This window comes from Pleurodeles waltl, chromosome 8, assembly GCF_031143425.1.
Source record: "Pleurodeles waltl isolate 20211129_DDA chromosome 8, aPleWal1.hap1.20221129, whole genome shotgun sequence".
NCBI classification, from domain to species: domain Eukaryota; kingdom Metazoa; phylum Chordata; class Amphibia; order Caudata; family Salamandridae; genus Pleurodeles; species Pleurodeles waltl.
Genome location: NC_090447.1, coordinates 180,768,360 through 180,788,645, shown reverse-complemented (window position 1 = coordinate 180,788,645; position 20,286 = coordinate 180,768,360). Strand labels below are relative to the sequence as shown.

The 20,286-nt window shown below is 45.4% G+C and overlaps 1 protein-coding gene across 1 annotated transcript in view; it reads left to right on the top strand.

The window, feature by feature from the left end:
- Positions 1-20,286, top strand: part of URB1 (URB1 ribosome biogenesis homolog) — a 683,114-nt gene that overhangs the window by 535,468 nt on the left and 127,360 nt on the right. The window contains exon 31 of the mRNA XM_069204026.1: positions 2,233-2,393. Coding sequence (XP_069060127.1) covers positions 2,233-2,393 — 161 coding nt within the window. The remainder of the gene's footprint in view (positions 1-2,232; positions 2,394-20,286) is intronic.

Genomic DNA, 20,286 nt, shown 5'->3' with positions numbered 1-20,286 from the left:
TTAATACATTTCCCACTTTATGTGTGTTGTGGAGTGCAGCACACATGCAAAGTTGGAAAAATGTGGAATTTTTTTAAGGTCGCTACACTGTTCTGCCTGTCTTGAGGAGGTGTACGTTTTTGTCACAAATCCCCGTCTGACAGTGTCAGTAGATAGAGATTTGTGACAATATCCATAGGTGTTTGCATTGGAATGCCCATAGTAGCTTTCTTTTTGCATGCCACAATTTTGTGGTACAATTTAAGCAACATTACAACACAAATCACGATTAAATCTGTCTCTTAAGGTCTTTGTATATATTGCGGCAGCCTATCTCATACTTTGTGTAGTACAATTTTTAATAATGACTTGCATAGTCATAACGCTATCCGTTGTAGGATGGAACCTCATTGCAATACAAATACACAAAGTGCATCTACCAGATTTCAGTTCTGTGACTGGTTACATACACAGACATCTGCAGTGATCGCATTAACCCTTCATTGCAAAAAAGAATGCATTTCCTATTGATAACTTTAAAACAGTTCCCATGCTTTTTGATACACTTTAATCTGAGGATGAATTTTAATGTTTTTTTTCACCAAGCTGACACCGAGGCTTCATCTCCAGCATAGTCCAGCACACAACACCTGAAGGATTGTGTGTCTGCCGAAAGTTGCATCAGCCTGGGCCAAGAGACAGGTTTGGGGTGAGGGAGCTGGGCGTTTCCTGATTGGAGTATAACGACGATGTGAAAATGACAGGAGTTGCAAGCTATTAATAAGGTCCTTATACACTTAAACTGGCGGCCTTTCTGATATCCAGAAAAGGTGAGAATGTAGGAGGGTGAGTCGGTGAGAAGATTTAAACTGTACTTAGCCGCACGATGCCCGAACTTCCCTAGGACCTAAGGGGCTAACACCACGTGATTTGTTTGATTGTTGTGGCAGGTGTAGAGGTTATGTTTGGTATCCATTGGGCGTTATTTTTGCTTATTCTTCACCCTTTTACCAATGCCCCACACTCGCTCCATCAGGAGAAGTGGAATGTGGTCAGTGTTTATGTGCTTAAGGTAAGTGTAGCGAAGTGACATTTTGAATTTGAGCATTGGTAATTGTGGTCAATTGCTATATTGCTTGCTCAGTAAAACAGATTTAAACCTGATCTCTTTACTTGTATGTTCTATTACCCCATGCTGGTGTTACATTATATGAGGGTGGGTAAAAGTTCTTTTTGGAGCAGGAAGTGTGTGTGTTGCAGGGTAGGGTGCCTTTGCGAGTGTACACACACCTTCAGTCAGCGGGGATTCACTAGCTTTTTCTGCACTATTTCCACTCTGGATTTTTTTTTTAGATCTGCTCATTGTGCCCCTGGATCCAAATGGTAGCTCACTGTTGGGGTCTAGCAAGGCTAGGTTGGGTTGCTTGTGTTACTGTTCAGAGGGAACAAGGCCAGGCATTGCTTATTGGACCAAGAATGATGTGTATATGGTTGCTCCCTGTCGGGAGTGGTGCAGTGTTCAACAGAAAAGATGGACTGGAATGTAGTCTAAATAATTGCCAGCAGATTGAACTGTAGCAGGCATTTTGCTCACCACCATTTGATGGTTTATTGCTAAGTGTAGGTCAAAAATATGCTTCGTCTCTGTCTTAAACAAGTGTCACTGTGTACTCAAAAAGACATTCCAAAGAATGTAAATGTACAAAAGAAAGTAGGGCTCATTATCTTTTCTAGCGGAGGTACCAGCTTTTTTTGCCTATCATCTCATCTCAGCCGCAAAGCTTACTCTCTTCTGAAAGAGGGCTCAAAGGCTACTTTCTACTCTTCTTTTCACCCTCAGAGGTAACTGAGCTAGAGGAGGGCTGCACTCAAGTCAAGGTTTGCTCGGTCTTGTGAAGATTCTGGTTCTTACTCGCTTCTTCTTTAGGAAGAAAGGTAATTGTGATATCTGTATTTGCTAATGTAAGGGAAAAATTATTTTAGAGTTCATATTAATGAAGTATTTTTCACTATCAGACCTTCCTGCAAGCAAGTCAAAGCAGCATGCTTTGATTACTGCATTTGGCATTTTGGAATATGGTGTGTGCAAGTCCAAAACCCAGGTAGTGATGGGGACTGTCTCGGTGTTACATCAAAGTAGTCTCTCTTCCGACTTTTTGTTTTGTGTGCAACAGTCTGCATATATTGTGTTTCATTCCTGAGCTCAGTGACATGTTTGAAATGATATGTTCTCTTCTCTTCAACATCACACAGAGTATTTGATGGATTGCCGGAAGTTTGTGGAAGTCAATGCGTTGGGTTTAACTGTGGCTGCCCTCAGCAGTTATGACTCCAAAATACGAGCAGCCGCTTATTACGTGCTGGGATCTTTTCACTCTCATTTGGACGGTCCTCGCTTTCGCGACAGGAGGCAGGTATGTTGATTGCACGTGAAGGGGCCGTAAGCTAAAAATGTAATTTACAGAGTGAATTTATTGAAAATAATCTGTCACGTCTTTGCAACGTAAACATAGTTATACAGTGTGTTTCTGCATCTCTCTTTCTATGAATAAACTAACTTTTATTTGCTTGTTTTAATTTTGTCAATTACTTTGCTTTACCCGATAAGCGCCAATGCACTTCACATTCAGAACAACCAAATCATATTACAATTACCAAGCATTTAGCACACACTTACATCAAACAGTGTCTTTGCATTTAGCACATACTTATATCAAACAGTATCTTAAAGCTATCAGTGGAAAATAAGAGAACTGTCAGTGGCCATGTGGGTGAGAAAGGGTTGTGAATTAATATGCAAGGTGTAAAGTGGTGTAGAGGTTGTCTAGGTACAGGTATAAGCAAGGAAAAACATGATAGGAGAAAAAGGTCCTGGGGAGATAATGAGCCAGATGAGGGAGGTATAAAGCATGTGAGAGGATAGTACAGGGGTCAAGGACTTAGTGGGACTTCAAATCAATGGCTTATGGAAGTAAACGTTTTTGCTTTGGTGGCAAAGAAGCTCTTCCTGAAAACCCCAGATTCCATTCAGGAGATACATCACTATTTTAAGTCTTGGGGAAGTTACCTGCTGTAGTAATGTTTTCCAGTGATTATGAAAGAATTTGCTAGTAATAATTGACTTCTCATTTCTTTTTTTCAAATCATTTTTAAGTTGAGCGTGCAAGCGCTTTGACCTGTTGTAAGTATTGTGAGCTTTTAACCACGCCCACCACACACGCATCACACTCACTCGTTCATGGGCTTCCATTTCAAAAGTGCTTTTTTATCATTGGTAAATACTTCACATTTGACCCTCCTTGGGGCAGTTTTGTTACCACCTTGTAGACTGCTCCTGTTACATGGATAATTGCACGATTGCTGATATATTTGATTGCGAGCGAACTTCTTTTTCTTTTTATGTCTCTCCTTCATGCTCATGGCAGCCATGTTGCTTTGAATCAGCTCACTTATGTCAACTGTTTTATTTTTCAATTTCAATTTAAGTGGCAAGAAATGTCCAGTTAGGAATTTACAATGCTTGTAGCTCTAACTCGAGCAAATGCGCGGCCCCTTGCATTGAAAATTCTTGTTTATTGATTTATTTCAATAGTCACACACAACCTTTGCTCAAAATGAGAAATAAAATACCTTTTATTGTTATTGAGCTACCAAAATGATGGGTCAACCACATAACAGTGCTAAGAGGTTCATAATATTCAATATAAGCTTACCAATTATTTGTCTGTATGTTTCAGAATGACTGTTGATCGCAGTTTCTTCCCTCTCTGCTTGGGCCTAGGGTCTCATCCAAACATCCTCCTCAAGATTGCCTCTTAGTTTAGAGGTCTCTCACTCCCAGTCTTTCTACTTAGACTTCCTGGGTCTCACTCTTTGTTTCTCAATGCACACTGTCCGAGTATTCCCATCACCCAATTTATCTATGTCAGTTTATAATTCCAAAAATTCTTGCCCCTGAACGAAACCACTGGTACCTCAGAAAGTAGTCTCAGAATAGTACCCAGTGTCTGTCTGCATCCTATTCACCCACCAAACGCAGTATATAAAGCTTTGGCCCTGGACTGAGCATCAGTTAGTAAAGCACTTCATCTCAGAATTTCATAACACAGGACATTCTATCACAGGATGTATTACATTTCCTTCACTTCTTTTACCTTCCTCAGACCCAGTGTGAATATTGTAAAGCTTTTGTGATCGCTTCCAGTGACTTTAAAGGTACCAGTGTCAGTTTAGTCTTAATGAACACATCTTGGGAAAATCAGAACTTCATTGCTACTAGCCATCTGCAGTGTTCTAGGGTGTTTTCATATTCATTTATTAGAGACAACTAGATTGTCTATCAGGAGGATTTCAAAATCCCATGAATTTTAGATGATAACGTTGTTCTCAATTTTTATTATATTTCTGCATCTGTAATTGGGAGTTAAACAAAACTCTGTGGTTCTTTTCCTGAATGACCCTCCTTAACGGATTAACAGCAGATGCTTGTATAACTGTGCAGCTGAGAACACCTGATTGTTCGTGGCTCCATGCATAGTTTTCAGCCCCATCTTAATCTCAATGTCTCCCAGTCCCTTCTGCTCCTGGCGACACATCACTTTTAGTAACTCTCTAATTATTTAGCTACCCCTCTAGTGAGGAACGTTGGGATAACTTAACTAATAGAGACTTCTACCTACAGATTCCTTACCTTAGAATTATCCCCAGGCATCAGACTAGGTCAGAAACTTTTAGAGCAATACCTCTGTGCGCCGCCAGGTGGCATTGTTTGGCTTGGGGGTAGCTACATCGTCCACACCAGAATTGACGTGTGCAATGCCTATTTGTGCCACTCCAGCACCCTGACAGCAGTTCTTTTCGTTCCACGCCAGTCAGCACATATCTGGAGAGAGCAACTTCCATTCACTTTTTGACTAACTTTTTTTCAGCATTTTGTCAAACCCTTTTTTGAGACTGTCTCCTGGTTTGCTAGGGATGTCCCCTAAAGCAAACAGCAGGTTTTAAACCCTCTGGTGCCTGTCATAGGTAGATATATCTGTGACAGACCCACACGTAGTTTTCTGTGGTGCTTAGACCGTTACCACAATTCCAAGGCCTGCAGCACCATGCACCCGAAGGCATGGAAGGTTCTGGGACCGCTTACGGAGCTGCTCTCAACACTCACCGTTCTGGTCGAAGTCTTCATCGGGTAACTCCCACTAAAAGAAGCGATACAAGAAGTCGAAGTGATCTTTAGCTTCACTGTGCCAGTCCAAGGCCTTGGACGAGGCGCAAAAATGACATAGTTAGTCACCTTTCCCACGGGTCCACTGTGCCTGGGTCTCCTCTGCGCCTCCCAGTGTTTGTCGGAGCTGCAGAGACCCCTGCCCAACTCATAGAGTTCTGAGGCATGCACCTCATAATTGGGGGGCCTGACCACTCTGGAGGGCCCTTGGGCCCCATAAGTTTGGAGAGAGCCCCCACTGGATTCTTGCCACTGGGTTCGCCCTCTATGCTTGTTGGGCCCCTTGGATCCGGTGTCGGACCCAGAGTAGCTCCACCCGCAAGCCACCATCCTTCCACGTAGTCTACTCAAATGATGTCGTTCCCAGCGCTGCCAATGCTGTGCGGTGGCGCCAGCCCCATCATCTTTCCTGACTGATACAGAGCTGCATCAGCTTCGCATGACTTCAGCGCTGGCCAAAACCATGTCTTCCGAGTCAGAGCCAGTGCTTTTTTCTTTTGATGGGCCTGGAGAGGAAGATGATTGGGAGACTGGTTTCAGGGCACTTCTGGTTACCTTAACCCCCCTGATGAACCAGAGTAGAACTGGAATGAGGAACTGTCAGATGCCAGTGGTTTCTACACCTCACCAAACACTGGCTTGGTCTCTCCTTCCTCCATTGCTACGGAGGAAGGGGCCTCTTTTGCAATGGTGGTGCGAAGGCTGTTTGAGGTCCTGAACTTTCAGCTGTCCTTAGTGGCAGTGAAGACTAAGACCCTCATTAGGACCTTGGTGGCAAATGCCGCCTACTGCTACGGCGACGGCCACCAGCATACCGTCGCCGTGGCTACCGACCGTCCATGGCATTATGAACGTAGACAGAATACCGCCAGAAGGCTGGAGGTATTCCATCTACGGTCATGGCAGTGGGTGGCGGTAAGGTGTTCCATGATACGGCCTTGCGGTGTTTCGCTGGTGGACGCTGCTGCTGGCAGCAGTGCTTCATCCCGTCTCATGCCAAAGTGTGAGAGAGAGCCCCGCCACCCTTCCTGCCCAGGGAGACTCATCCAGTGTGCGGATGAATGCAGATGTGACTGTCCCGTGTTATGGCTGTCTGGGTGGAATGCATTAGGGGAGTTGTCAACCAGCATAGACCAGACGTGGATTGGAGACAGCTGTAAGGCACAGATGGCAGTAGGTGAAGAGAAATGCCCACTTTCTAAAAGTGGCATTTCTAAAATAGTAATATTAAATCCAACTCCACCAGTAAGAAGGATTTTCTATTACTATTCTGGCAATACTAAACATGACATGGCTACTCCTTCCAGATCAGAATCTATCACTTAAAAGTATATGAGGGCAGTTCTAATGCTAGTCTTGAGAGGAACATGCCTTATAGTAGTGGAAAACGAATTGGTGAGTTTTTCACTACCAGGACATGTAAAACACATAAGTAAATGTCCTGCCTTTTACTTACATAGCACCCTGCCCTATGGGTTACCTAGGGCCTACCTTAGAGGTGACCTATGTGCAGAGAAAGGGGAGTTTAAGGCTTGGCAAGTGGTTTTAAATACCAAACCGAAGTGGCAGTGAAACTGCACACACAGGCCTTACAATGGCAGGCCTGAGACATGGTTAAGGGGCTGCTTATAGGGGTGGCACAATCAGTGCTGCAAGCCCACAAGTAGCATTTAATTTACAGGCCCTGGGAACATTTAGTGCACTTTACTAGGGACTTGCAGGTAAATAAAATTTGCCAATTGGATAGGAACCAACGTTACCATGTTTAGTGGCAAGAGCACATGCACTTTAGTAGTGGTAAAGTGCCCAGAGTCCTAAAACCAGCAAAGACAGGGTCAGAAAAATGGAGGGAGGCAGGCAAAAAGTTGGGGGATGACCACACTGTCATGTCTAACATCACCTTTATGAACTCCTGCACAAGGGGAAGACTCGCTCTTGCCTGTGAACTTTCTACCTGCTTTACTGCTGGATCCTGAGACTTCCATGGAGAACTGGAAGGAGGGACCCCCACTCAGGACCCAGGACTCTGTCCAGTTGACCCAAGGAACAATTGGTCTTCTCAAAGGCCAGGGAAGCTGGGCCCCTTACTCCCCCTGAGGACCTGTTAAGGGAAGCCCTGGAAGTTTCTGCACCCACCAACAAAGCCACAAAAGAGAACTGACGCAGGGATTCAGGAGGAACAGCTTTTGGAGGACTGCAGCACTTGAGGTGAGGAGGATTATTACAACTGCCCGTGGTGGATAGAGCTCGCTTCCAGGAGTAAAATGAGCCTAGGATCGTCTCAGCAGGGCCCGAGTTATGGCATTTTAAAGTTTGTTGACCTTTGTCCTAATTTTCCTCTGATGTGCGTGGGGCCCGCTACAGGTCCATTGAAATAACCCCGGGGTGGGTCAGGAACAGGGGGATAGAGCAAGGAAGCTGGTTTCCCCAAATTTGGGGAGAGGACATGTGTGGGCCCCCCTCCCTGTGTTCGGATCTTTCCGGGGGACCCCATCCCCGGGAGACTTATGCTGTAGGGCTGGGACCCCAGGATCACCAGGATGGGGAGAGCGCCATAACGCTCACCCTGCAGGAGGCAGAAGGAGCCCCAGGGCCCCATCACTGAGCCCATTTGGACTGGGGGTGGTGCCGCCACCGCACACCCCCCACATGGCCCGCACTACCCGCTCCCTATGTCTGGGGGGAGCGCGCAGACTCAACAAGACACTGCCAGCTCCTGTGGTCACACACAGGAGTGCGAGCAGCGAGGTAGCTGGCGTCGGCAGCCAGGGTTGGGCTCCCCAGGCTGTCCTCCAATTTTTGCTATACTTGGGGTGCCCAAGTGAGACCACGCAAAGCCCCAACTCCGCCAAAGAAAAAAGGCAACACGGCACGAGGCTGCTAGCAATGAAGAAAAACCAAGGAAAATAGGGCGGCTTGCACCAACACAGCGAGAGAGCCGCTATTATAATATTCACTGCACTCAGGAAGCTCGCCCTATAATGTATTGCAGTGCCTTTCATGTGATTCCCATTTTTGCCCATAACTTTGCTGGTGGTGGTCCTAGGAAGTTGAGACCACCACCAAAGTGTTCAGCACAACATGACTTTGCTGTCTGTCATCTTCTGGATCCCCACCCTTCCCACCCTTCCCACTTTTCAAAGCATTTCTAAGCTCTCTCAGGGCTGGAGCTTTTTCTTTACAACTGAGGGTCATTTGGTTTCTAGAGGACTGGTGTATAGTAACATTTTAGGAGGCACTGCACCCTCTAGGGGCTGGATGTATAATTGCACTGGAATGTTTATCCCCATATTGTGTTCAGGTGGTTGTTACCCTTCCAAGGGCTGATTATTTTGTTTCATTTCAATGCTTTCTAAAAATGTTATTCTTATTGTGCTGCCCTCCAAGGGCTCATCTGACCATTACCATCTAGAAAGAATGTCCAAAAGCTAAAGTTTTGATTGGGTTTACATGATTATTGCATATGTTTTATTTATCCATCCTTATTCCCATTATGACAATGATCCAGGCCAAAGTAATATCCTTACTACACCATGACTGTTTGAACACTCTTGAAATGTTTCGATGACCCATATAGGGGGTCACCACCAGTTGCGCAATGTCAGCTATGGTATGTTCCATCTACCAGTGTATATTGGTAATTATTGCGTAGTATTTAGTGGTGTGTGCATAATAAATGTACTCCTTTTTCTGAAGAAAAAGTACTGACTTGATAATAATTTATTGAGTGTTATTATTGTGTGGCAGTGACTGATGATCCCTATCCCACACCACCTCCCTTGAGTAGGCCTTAGACTGCCACCTTGCTACCCTATGAGAGTCAAGTGCTACAGTGGGGTGTTTGGTTCTCACTGAGAACAATTGAGGAACTATTACTTGTGCTGGCCACACAACTAATAGCCCAATATCCAACAGTGTTCAACTTTTCATTTGGTACGTCAGGCGAAGAAAGGAAAAGTTGTGCAGAAATTAACCATCTCACGATGTATAGTGCTGCAGTATTAAGATGGAGACAATTTAAGGGCTGTCTGACAATTCAGAACGGTGGGATATTGTTTCACAAGTATGGGTCACGTTTTCAAAGAGCCAGCTACTAAAATTGTATGATTTTTCGTCCTGTTCATGTGAGTCCAAATGTAAGTTTACTCTTGGTGAATGACCTGTTTGAGTCCATTTAGTAATTTCCTTTTTGCTGATTGGGACAGGTTAAGTTTCGATTTACTAGCTAGCTGCATATCTGTTTCCCATTCCCTCCCTAAAGTCCTCTTCTCTTTCGGTTTTCGTTTTAAAGTCTGCCAGCTGGGAACATGATCATTGAATTCTGATGTGCAAGTAAATCGGTGTGCTTGATTGTTCTTGGTTGGTGAATTATTTTTTTCTTGAGTTATTTCTCATGCTGTGGCATAAAAATTTGACTGCATTATAATTATTCGAGGTGAATTTGTTAGATTCACATGTGCGTTATGTACTAACTTGTAGCTGTGACCAAAACATACATAAATTATATTTAAATTTTGAAACAATAGTGGTCATCAGTAGTGGGTCATTCTGTAATGTCCCTAGCTTTTGAGGGAGGCTAGAAATCTGGAATGCCAAGGCCAAACGAGAAAATGACCACCATATTTTACATATTGGGCTATGAGCTCGTTTCAGTGTTCACCAGTTAATAATAGTAAATGCTCGAGACACAGTGAGGTGGATAATATTATTACCAGCCACTTTTCATAATATAGCACACTGGTAGTGTATATATAAAAAAATATTCTAATACTAATTATCAATAAATTAAAGTTCATATTTTAAAATGTAATTGGTACATTAGATTGTACCACCGTTCCAGATTCTTGTTGATCGTCTTCAGTGTTTGCAAAGCTTTTTCAAATCAAAAGGTGAGTTTACTCACCAAGTACACGCTTTGGAGCCTCTGGGACACCATTAGGTCACTCAGTTGATTTCTTTCCATGGTATTTTTATGATTAGTAATTCATCTGGTGTTCTGCATTTTCTGTCATAATTTTAGATGAGCTGTGTAACAAACATTCATTGTAAACCATGCCCACTGTTTTTCTAAATTGAAACATGTTACACGAGGTCCAATCACAACTATTAGGTGGCAGGATCATGTACAATCTTTGAACCTGTAACAGATATTAGGCTGCATTTATTTTGTCGCAGTTGAGTACATTGTTTCCTACTTTTAAGGTAACTTCCTTCCTTAATCAAAAAAAGCTTTTAGTGGTATGGCATGGGACTTGGATGGGGGATGTGGGTAGTGGGATGGGATGGGTTGGGTAGTGGAATGGGTTGGGTAGTGGAATGGGTTGTCCACAGTGGGCTGGGGTAGGGATGAAATTAAAATTTCTACAACATGTTCACACTAAGGTTTCTTGGCACTAGTAGGTAATAATAGTTAAAGATGGGCCGGACAACACTTTGCTGGTTTACCCTAGGTGGAAGGCTTGTTTGAATAACCATATTTGTAAGTCTTTCTTTAACCTCATAAAATTAAGAAGAGCAGGAGCAAGAGAATTCCAAAGAGTAGGAGCCTGTACTGAAGACCCAGTGCCATCCATCCAATTCTTTTTGAAGGTCGGAATAGTCAACATATTGTATGAGGAAGATCTTAACGACCCACCAGGAGTATAACTCTTAATTCTAGTTTGGATATAATTACTGCCTAAATCATAAATAGAGATGCTGCAGATTTTAAATACAGTCCTCTGTTCCTCTGAGAGCCATTGAAGGTCCAGTAACAACGGAGTGATATGGCAATTCCTAGGTTGATTATAAATAAATCTAGCTGCCTTGTTCTGAATAATCCACAATCTACCCACTTGTTTTTTTTGGGAAACCCAAATATAGTGAATTGGCATAATCCAGCCAGGAAATGATTAATGCCATTATCTTCATGATTAGTGCATCTTAAGTTAGGAACCTAATTATCTTCTTGATGTTCCCGTAGCAAAAAAGACACAGAAATCACCGACCTTAGCAGCGGTTTTAAGGACAATTCCTTGTCTATGATTACTCTCAGACTTTTGCAAATGTTTTCGGGGTGGAGGTGAATGTGTACTTTTAACAGCCTAAGAGGAGTCCCTGATTCTGCTTTGTTATTCATTATTACAATTTCTGTCTTATTTGATAGAGATTTCTAGCCATAGATTCCTTACTATAGAACTATCCCATGGCACCAGATTGGATCCGGAAATTTTTCGTGAGCATGGCCCCTGCGTGTCCATATGTGGTCTTCGGCTCCGCATGGCGGCGGCGTCCGTGCTATGTGGCGTGCGCAGTGCCCATATAGGCGCCACCTCAGCGTGCTGACATCAGTTCTTTTTCTTCTGCGCCAGTCAGTGCATTTACGAGGGAAGCTATCCCCAGTCATTTTTGGGCTGACCTTTTTTGTCTTCGTCAAAGTTTTTTGAAATTGTTTTCTCCTGGTGTGGGAGGGATGCCCACGAGAAAGGCTAGATTAAAACCTTATGGTGCCTATCACCAACAAATGTCATTGACGGACCCGCATCTCATCTGTCTCTGGTGCCTTGTCTGTGAACATGATGCCAAGACCCTCGCCAATTGTCTCACTATGCACCCCAAGACCTTGAGGGAGTGATCCCTCAAGCCCCTTACCGCTAACGTGTGCCTCTGCAACGGTCGCTGTCTGGTCAAGAGGAAGGTTCCAGGGTCAGTCGTGGAGCCATCGATCTTCGTCGAAGTTGTCCCACTCCAGTAACTCTCACAAAAAGTCATCCAACAGTTGAAGTCATCCTACAAGATGAGGGAGCCTTATCACCCTTGGCCTGGCTCCGCGGTTGAGCCTGCACCTTGGCTGTCTTTGTGCCTCGCCCAGTTTCCGGTTGCCAGAGTGACTCCCTCCCTGGCCAACTTCGTAAGTTCTATGCGGTCATGCACCTCATATATGAGTAGTCTGTCCCCGCAGGAGCACCTTCGGGCCCCTTGGGTTCCGGAGAGGACCCTAATGGTTTTGTGCCGGCAGGTCTGACCTCAGTGCCAGCCCTACCCCTTGGATCCACAGATGGCACCTTGATCTTCCCCTGTGCCGGTCCCATTGTTGACGCTCCTGGAACTGTCAGTGCCCACCATCTCCTTCTTTGTCCCCGACTTCAGTACTGAGCCAGAGAGGCATTTCTTCCAGGCCGGAGCATGAGCACTATTCCTATGGGCCAGGACTTGAGGAAGATTGGGAGGGGTCACCAGACCCTGAAGAATACCTGCCCCTGGACCCTCAGGCCTTGAAAAATCTACTCACCCACTCACTATGGCACGTTATATTTTATCAGGTTTAGCTATTTTACCTACTTGCCCTTCTGGTGAGTGGATAAAGAACAGGTGTTCCTTTCAGTTAGAAATTGAAAGAGCAACAAGACACCTTTAAATCTTGTTCTTATCTTGTCAGATTTGTTCTGTGTTCAGAGACAAAGGTCAAAAGTCAGTTTGTCTTCTTACAATTACTTTTCCTTCTGAATACAGAGTTCCAGTATTTTGTAAGGTGAACTCTCTGACCTGTTGTACAAAGTGTGTGAAATGAAAGGCTGTAGGCTGTCAGGTTTTCTATTACACACAACATTAAATAACTAAGTCAACTGTACAGCCATTTAAAAATATATTTTATTAGTTGTGAAAGCCCATTTTTATTTTTATTTACTGTGTGAAGAAAAAATATTTTAATAGGATGAAAACAAATTAGAACACTTCACTTGGCGATGTGGAAATGTTAAATATGTCATCTGAAACCCAGTTTTCAGATTATTATTAATACACTATACAAGTGAACGTTTAGTCTATTTAATCAAAGAAAAGAGAGGTTTTTTTAATAGCAGAAATGCCAAACTCAAATATTTGAAGGTGGCATCATATGTGAGAATGAAAAAAAAGGCGACTGTAAAATAAAATATTTTCTTAGGAGTACACAATTTGAGACCCATTAACGGATCAAGTACATTACAGTTAGGTCAAGTAGATTATTCAGATTACTCAACCTGCAGCTCTAGTAACATTTTTATGATTTTTCGAGACCTGACCCTGACATGGACTGGTGTGATAAATTGGTGGATGCCAGCACACTGGACACCTCGCCAGATTCTGGCTTAATCTCTCCCCCCATACCATGGCTACAAAGGAGGGTGCCACATTGGCTATGGTGGGGAGAAGGGTGGCCAAGGTCTTAGAACTCAGCTACCCTGTGTCGTTATCAAGACAAATGTCTTCACGGAGGTGCTTCAGCTGGGAGACACCCCTTCAGAACCGCATCTCCCATTTAATGAAGCCCCCACAGGTGTCCTACTAAGGGGCTTGTCCATACCCTGTACACAGGCTCCTATGAACAGGACAATTGCCCACTGCCATTTCCCTGTCCCTCAGTACTTCTCTTTCCTCCCTCCACTTCCCATGTAAATCCTGGCTCATTCCCAGCTCTCCACCGGATAGGGAGTCCAAAAAGCCGAACACCTTAGGTAAGAAGATGTTTTCTTTCCCCAGTCTGGCATTACGGTCTGTGAAAACCGCATGCCTTTTGGGCTGTTATTTCCATGCCCTTTGGGATCCAGGTGCGCAGGTACTCCCTATGGTCTCGAAGGAGGCCTGGGCCATACTCTCCCAAGCAGTGGCTTATGGGAGAGACGCAACTAAGTCCACAATCAGATGTGGACAGGACATAACAGACTCACTTGGCAGAGTGGTTTCGTCGTCAGTGACCTTATGGTGCAACGCCTGACTGAGGACAACGGATTTTTAGGGGATGTCCAAGCTTCACTTAAGAACATGTCCTCTGATGGCACTCGTGTTTTCGGAGACAAGGCAGATTCAACGCACAACCACTTCAAGGACAGAAGAGTTAGTGCCAGGTGCCCATCACCTCCAGTCTGCCTGTCTCTTCTTTCGTGGCTACGGAAGGAGTTTTCAGCCACCTCTCTACCTGTCCGGCTACCACAACCCGCAAGCTTTCCAGCCTCTACAAGGTGGAAGGTGCAGCACCCGCAGATCCTGTGGGTCAGGGAGCCAGAGGTCGTCCCAGTCCACCACCCCCAGGCAGCCACAGCCGCCAAGCCCTGTAGTTTGACATCTGACCATCATAGGCAACATGTCGGTGGCAGGATTCCTCATCACCTCCACCAATAAAGGTCACTAACATCAGACCTCTGGCTTCTCCAGGTTGTCTGGAGGGTCTGTCCCCCTTTCCGACCACCCCTCAACCCATGCCACCCTCTTATGACAGGCTGACAGAGGACCACCTCTCCTTACTCATCATGGAAGTAGTAGTTTGTTTGGCCAAGGGAGCCATAGTGAGGGTGTCCACATCAGAAGTAGGTTGTGGTTGCTATTCCCGCTACGGTTTAGTACACAAAAAGGAGTGAGGCCTTCATCTTATCCTAGACCTGCACCCTCTCAATATCTTCCTGAAAAAGAAAGAAATTCAAAATGCTCACACTTTCTCAAGTCCTTTTTGCCCTGGAATGGGAGACTGGGTAGTAGCATTGGACTGGCAGAATGCATGCTTACACCTCCCCGTTCTGCCTGCCCAAAGATGTTATGTGTGGTTCACAGTAGACCAAGAGCACTTTCAGCTCGCCATGCTCCCCTTTGGCCTTACCTGCACCCCTCGAGAGTTCACCAAGATGATGTTGGTGGTTGCAGCTCATGTGCATAGATCAGGGGTGCCAGCATTCGATAACTGGCTGTTGAAGGAGGCTTATCCTAGGCAGTCGTCTCTCACGTCCAAACTACAGCAGACCTTCTGCATTCACTGGGATTCATTATCAACGTGCCAAAGTCACAGCTAATCCCTTCTCAGACACTCCCTTTCACCAGAGTTGTTCTGAACACTGTGCAGTTTTGGGCATGTCCCCTGAGCTGTGAATCCAGGGTATTCAGGCTATGATACTGATGTTTCAGCCTCTATCCTTGCCTGGATTGTGGTGAGACTGACTGAGACTGCTGGGCCTCATGACCTCCTGCATCATCCTGCTTGGAACACATGCCTGCTGGCATATGCGGGCTCTGTAGTGGGATCAGAACTTCCAGTGGGTGCAGCATCAGGGGAATCTCTCTGACATTGTCTAGATCTTGGAGGGCACTGCAAAAGGCCTGCAGTGGTGGTTAACAAACCGCAATTGGGTCAGCAGCAAACCTCTCTCCCTTCCCCAACCAGATTTGACAGTAGTGACAGATGTGTCACTCCTGGGATTGGTTGGCCATCTAGGAAAGGTGGAGTTCAGAGGACTCTGGTCTCTGATGGAATCCGGACTCCACATCAACCTGTTGAAGCGCTGTGCGATCCGGTTGACATTGAAACCTTTCTACCCTCTAACAAGGGAAGGCTGGTGCAGGTTCTCAGGGACAACACCACCTCCATTTGGTACTACAACAAATGGTGGTGTGGTATGGTGGACCCTCTGTCAAGAGGCCCCAGCAACTCTTGAGAACAAGTGGGCACATCCCTTGTGGTTCAAAATCTGGCTGGATCTCTGAACGCCAGAGAGGAGAAACTCAACCGGAGATGCCTAGCGAGTCAAAAACAGCATCTCCATCCAGAGGTGATGCAAGGTCTCTTACAACAGGGGGAAGAGCTTTGGTTAGATCTACTCGCCACCAACGAGATCGCACAATGACAGTAGTGCTGCACGCCAGAGTTTCCAAGGCAACTCTCACTTGGAGAAACTTTTATTCTTATGTGGGGCTCAGGCTTCCTGTGCGCCTTTCCTCCCATAACACTCTTGCCCACGGTTCTCATGAGAATCAGGAACAACCGGGCCCAAGTCATCCTTGTGGCTCAGTGATTCTAGTATCCCAAGCTGTTGAGCTTGGCCATCGGTCTTCCAATCAGGCTGTCCCTTCGGAAGGATCTTCTGTTGAAGCTGCAAGGGAGGTTTCTCCACCCAAACCGGTCAGCTCTCTGCCTTCATGCATGGAGATTGAGCCGCAGCAGTTGACAACTTTCAACATTCCGCCCGAAGTCTACAATGTTGTCTTGGTAGCACTGCTTCCCTCCTTCAAGATGGTGTACACCGGCTCTTAGAATACATTTGTGACATGGTGTGCTGAGCAACAGGTTGATCCCATATCTGCTCCCCTTATTAAGGTTCTTATGTTGATTCTTCATCTGGCCCTGCAGGGCTCTCCACTGGGCACCCTAAAAGGTTATCTATCTGTTATCTCCACATTTCTGCAGCTGCCAGATCAACCTTCCCTTTTCAAGTTCCGTATTGTAAACTTTCCTTCAAAGTCTGCAGCACGTCTCCCCCAGCTCCCTTTTGTTATGCCTAAATGGGACCTAAATCTTGTTCTTTCTTCTTAAATATGTACTCCTTTTGAGCCACTTCATTCTTGCCCTCTTAGGCGCCTCACCATCAAGCCAGCCTTTCTAGTGGCAATTACATCTGCCTGGAGGGTCCGTGAGCTTCAACCTCCGTACTCACAACCTTCCTACATCTTATTTTCGCCAAACAACCTGATCCTTCAGACTAAAGCATCACTCCATTTCATGTAGGCCAATCCATCACCTTGCCTAACTTTTACACTGCACCGAATCGCTCTAAGGAAGTGGAGAGACTCTGGGGCCATGGCTAGCTGCAAGTAGTGTCAGTCACACAAGCAAAATGTGCTTGGACTGAGCCCAGAAATCCAACCTCAGCTTTGAGACCAATCCACATTTTTTGATCTCATTGACATACTGCCGCAGGTTGTGACCCCCAGTGTGCCTGCGGCCACACAGGAGAACATTCAGGAGTATAGCAGAAGCCCCACTACCTGCGACAAGGAAAACCGTTGCTATGCTAAACAAAACCGTTTGCAAGTGTGCGCCAGTGGGCCCTCCACCGTCGACCTTGTGGCCCACCTTCTCCCCATCACACAGTTTATGGGGGCTGAGGCAAATCCAAACAGCGCCTCCTAATTCCCATCACAGACCTTGATGGAAGGAAGGGTGTCTCCTGCTGCTCTCCACCTAATCACGCTTCTCTAAAAACAGTGCTTAATTTGTGTTGGTGGTGTCCGGTGCTGGGCACCTCCACTCATTTTTGAAGACCGTCACTTATTTTTCTGCCTAAAGCATTTACTGTAAGCAAAAGACACATATGTGAAAGATGGAGGAAGAGAAAAACGAAAAAGAGTCACAAAGGGAGAAAGCAGAAAGGTGCAAAAGTGAGCTGAAGGGGCAGGGAGTGGCTGTAAATGGATTAAAGAGGCTCGAGATGGCTACCTCAGTATTATGTGCTCGCGCATTCAATTACAGCATTCTTGTGTTTCAGAGGAGAGCTTTAGGCACCAGTACATTTTTATTTACAAATTCAGCACTGTGTAAAAATATCCAGAGGGCACAATTGAGAACTGATTAACCCAGTTTGGCTTGTTGGACGGAGCTCAACGAATGTTTATCCACGCCACCTGTGATACCACCCTGAACTGACAGAACTGTAAATAGCCCACATACCCTAGGTGCCTTGATAAACCGCAAACACTGGACATGGGGTGTTCCAAGGCCAAGACTGATGTGCCTTCCGGATTCAAGCTCTCCCAATCTATTGCATCCGATTGCTCCTCCACAATGGGACCTGCAGACTGTGTGCCTCTCACTCTGGTTGTATCACCAGTGGATAAACTTGACATCATGATACAAGATTACAGGGTAACCATCGAGCAACAACTCAGCACCATAATGTCAGATCTCATTCTCCTAAAAGATGACCCTCGTAAACTAGCAGATAGTCAGATCTAACTAGGCAGCCCTCTCCTCACTAACACCCTAGCAAACAGAGCAGATCGCTGCAGCTGTCCAACTCCACAAACAAGTAGAAAGTAGGCGGGAGTGGGCGGAGAATGCAGAAGGACATGCACAGCAGAACAATGTACGCTGCGCAATATATAGATAACTTGTTACAGAAAAGGGTAGCATCAATGGCCCTGTCAAAACTGTTCATAGAGGAGAGCTCCACCTGCCCCTTCGTGGCCTTCATACTTAATTTCAGGGACTGAGATGTACCAGGGAGAACGCACCCCTCACGATGGACAACATGCTGATCTTAGTGTTTGAGATTTCACACTAGCAATGCAGCACCAGCGTTCCTCCTACCAGGCAGTCAAACAACTACGCCAGGTAGGTCTGACATAAACCCTTCTTTTCCCCCCAAAACTTAGTGATCTTTGAGCAACGTACCTTCTTTTTTGATACACTGGAAACTGCCTGGGACTGGTTGGAACAACACTTCCCAACTTTCAAGAGGCCTGATTCGTTAGCCCCACCAGCACTGAGACCTCAGTGGCAGCCTCAGAAGCGGAGACGTGGCCCTGGCGTCCACCCCCTAATGACAGCCACCCCATCTCCGCAACAGGCCCTGGAAAGTCCGCAAGCTGCACTCGCATCTGCTGTTTTTTTGGGACCCGCACCCCAGCTCCAGTTCATCCTCTGGAAGTATGTCAGACTCTGACTCCTGTGAAGTGTAGCAATTTTCCCTTCTATCACTCTGCAGACTGCCAGCAGTTTCATTGGATAGCATGTAGTGAATATTGTTGCTGGTAAAATGATTGCCTTTTGATGACCATTGCAAACATTATGACCCTCAGCCACCACCTTTCTCCTTCATACTGCTGTCTTTAGCTCAACGTGTGGGCTCCCTGCCCCTCATAGTAAGTCAACCTAGTATGGGAGTCCTCTCTCCTCTTCCTCTCCTCTTTCTTCCCACAATTCCTAACAATGTGGGGTTTTAAATCCACATACTACATAGGATGCTACTGCCAAACTTCTGCAGGTCCCACCAGGAATATTCTCTTTGATCATATATGTTTCTCCTTATACTGTCACTCACTATGTTTTGTTGCTTTTGGTATATTGGATTCCAGAGTGCTGGGTCTGGGAGATTATAAGTGACTAAAAGACCTCCTTATGTTGTTGTTGGTTCCAGGGCGGTATAAAGGTCACGCACCCCCATAGCAATTGCACAATTGTTCCTTTATTTTTCAGTTTTTATTACAGTTTGGTCAAATGAATGTTCATTGCTGGACCTTGTATTGGGGGGTTTGTTTGGGGTTTTCTGTCACCGCCTTATTCTGTTCTAACACATGACATTGATGTGTGCTGGGTATAATGCGGATACACAAGTCGAATCGTATTGCATAATGCTAGTAGTTGAAAGTAAATATAACATTACCACCTGGAATGTGAAAGGGATGGGATCTTTGCAGGAGAGATATAGATCACTAGCACAACTACACAACCACAAGGCACACATAGCTTTATTACAGGAGACACATCTCACTACTCTCGAAGCCCTCAAGCTGTATACAAACATGGAGAGGCCAATTGTTTCACACCTCTTATTCCACCTTTGCCTGAGGGTGGCGATCTGGCCCAGAGCAGGAGTTCCCTTTCAAGCAGTAGATACTAGAATTGATATTCAAGGCTGTTATGTTCTCCTTAGGGTAATCTGAATGGGGCGCCAATAATACTAGGCACTATCTATGTGCCTAATATGTAACTAGATGCCTTTTTAACACACCAGTCCACTCTCCTCACGGCACAATACCCCTGGATAATAGGGGGGACTTCAACACTGTTTTGGACACCCTTCTAGACTGCTCCCATCCTCCCCTCCCTGGAGCAGAACCGGTACGACAGGCCAGGGCTTTACAGCAGTGGGTACAGGGGTGGTCTCTATCAGGCTCTTGGTTTCAACATAATCTGGGCTTATATGAATACACTTTTTACTCTCTTCCACGCCAGTTACTCTCATACCTAGATAGGATGCTCTGTCACCCTTACCTCCAACCACAGATCATTCATACCACATATCTAGGCAAGACCCTTGTAAAGTAATATGGGTAGATCCAGGTATATTTTTTTATATTTATTGGCAAGCAATAAAGTACATCTTGTTTCCATCTCCGTCCATCGTGGAATGGCCCTCCGCGTTCTTTTAATTCCATTCCCCTCGTCTTACGTATCCCCCATACTAATACCGCCCGCATTCCTTAAAGCGATGCCCCCCTACATTAAACCATAGAATACAACACATTTCCCCCTTAATAGAAACAAAAATATAAACTAAACAACCTAAAAGAAAAATTACCAA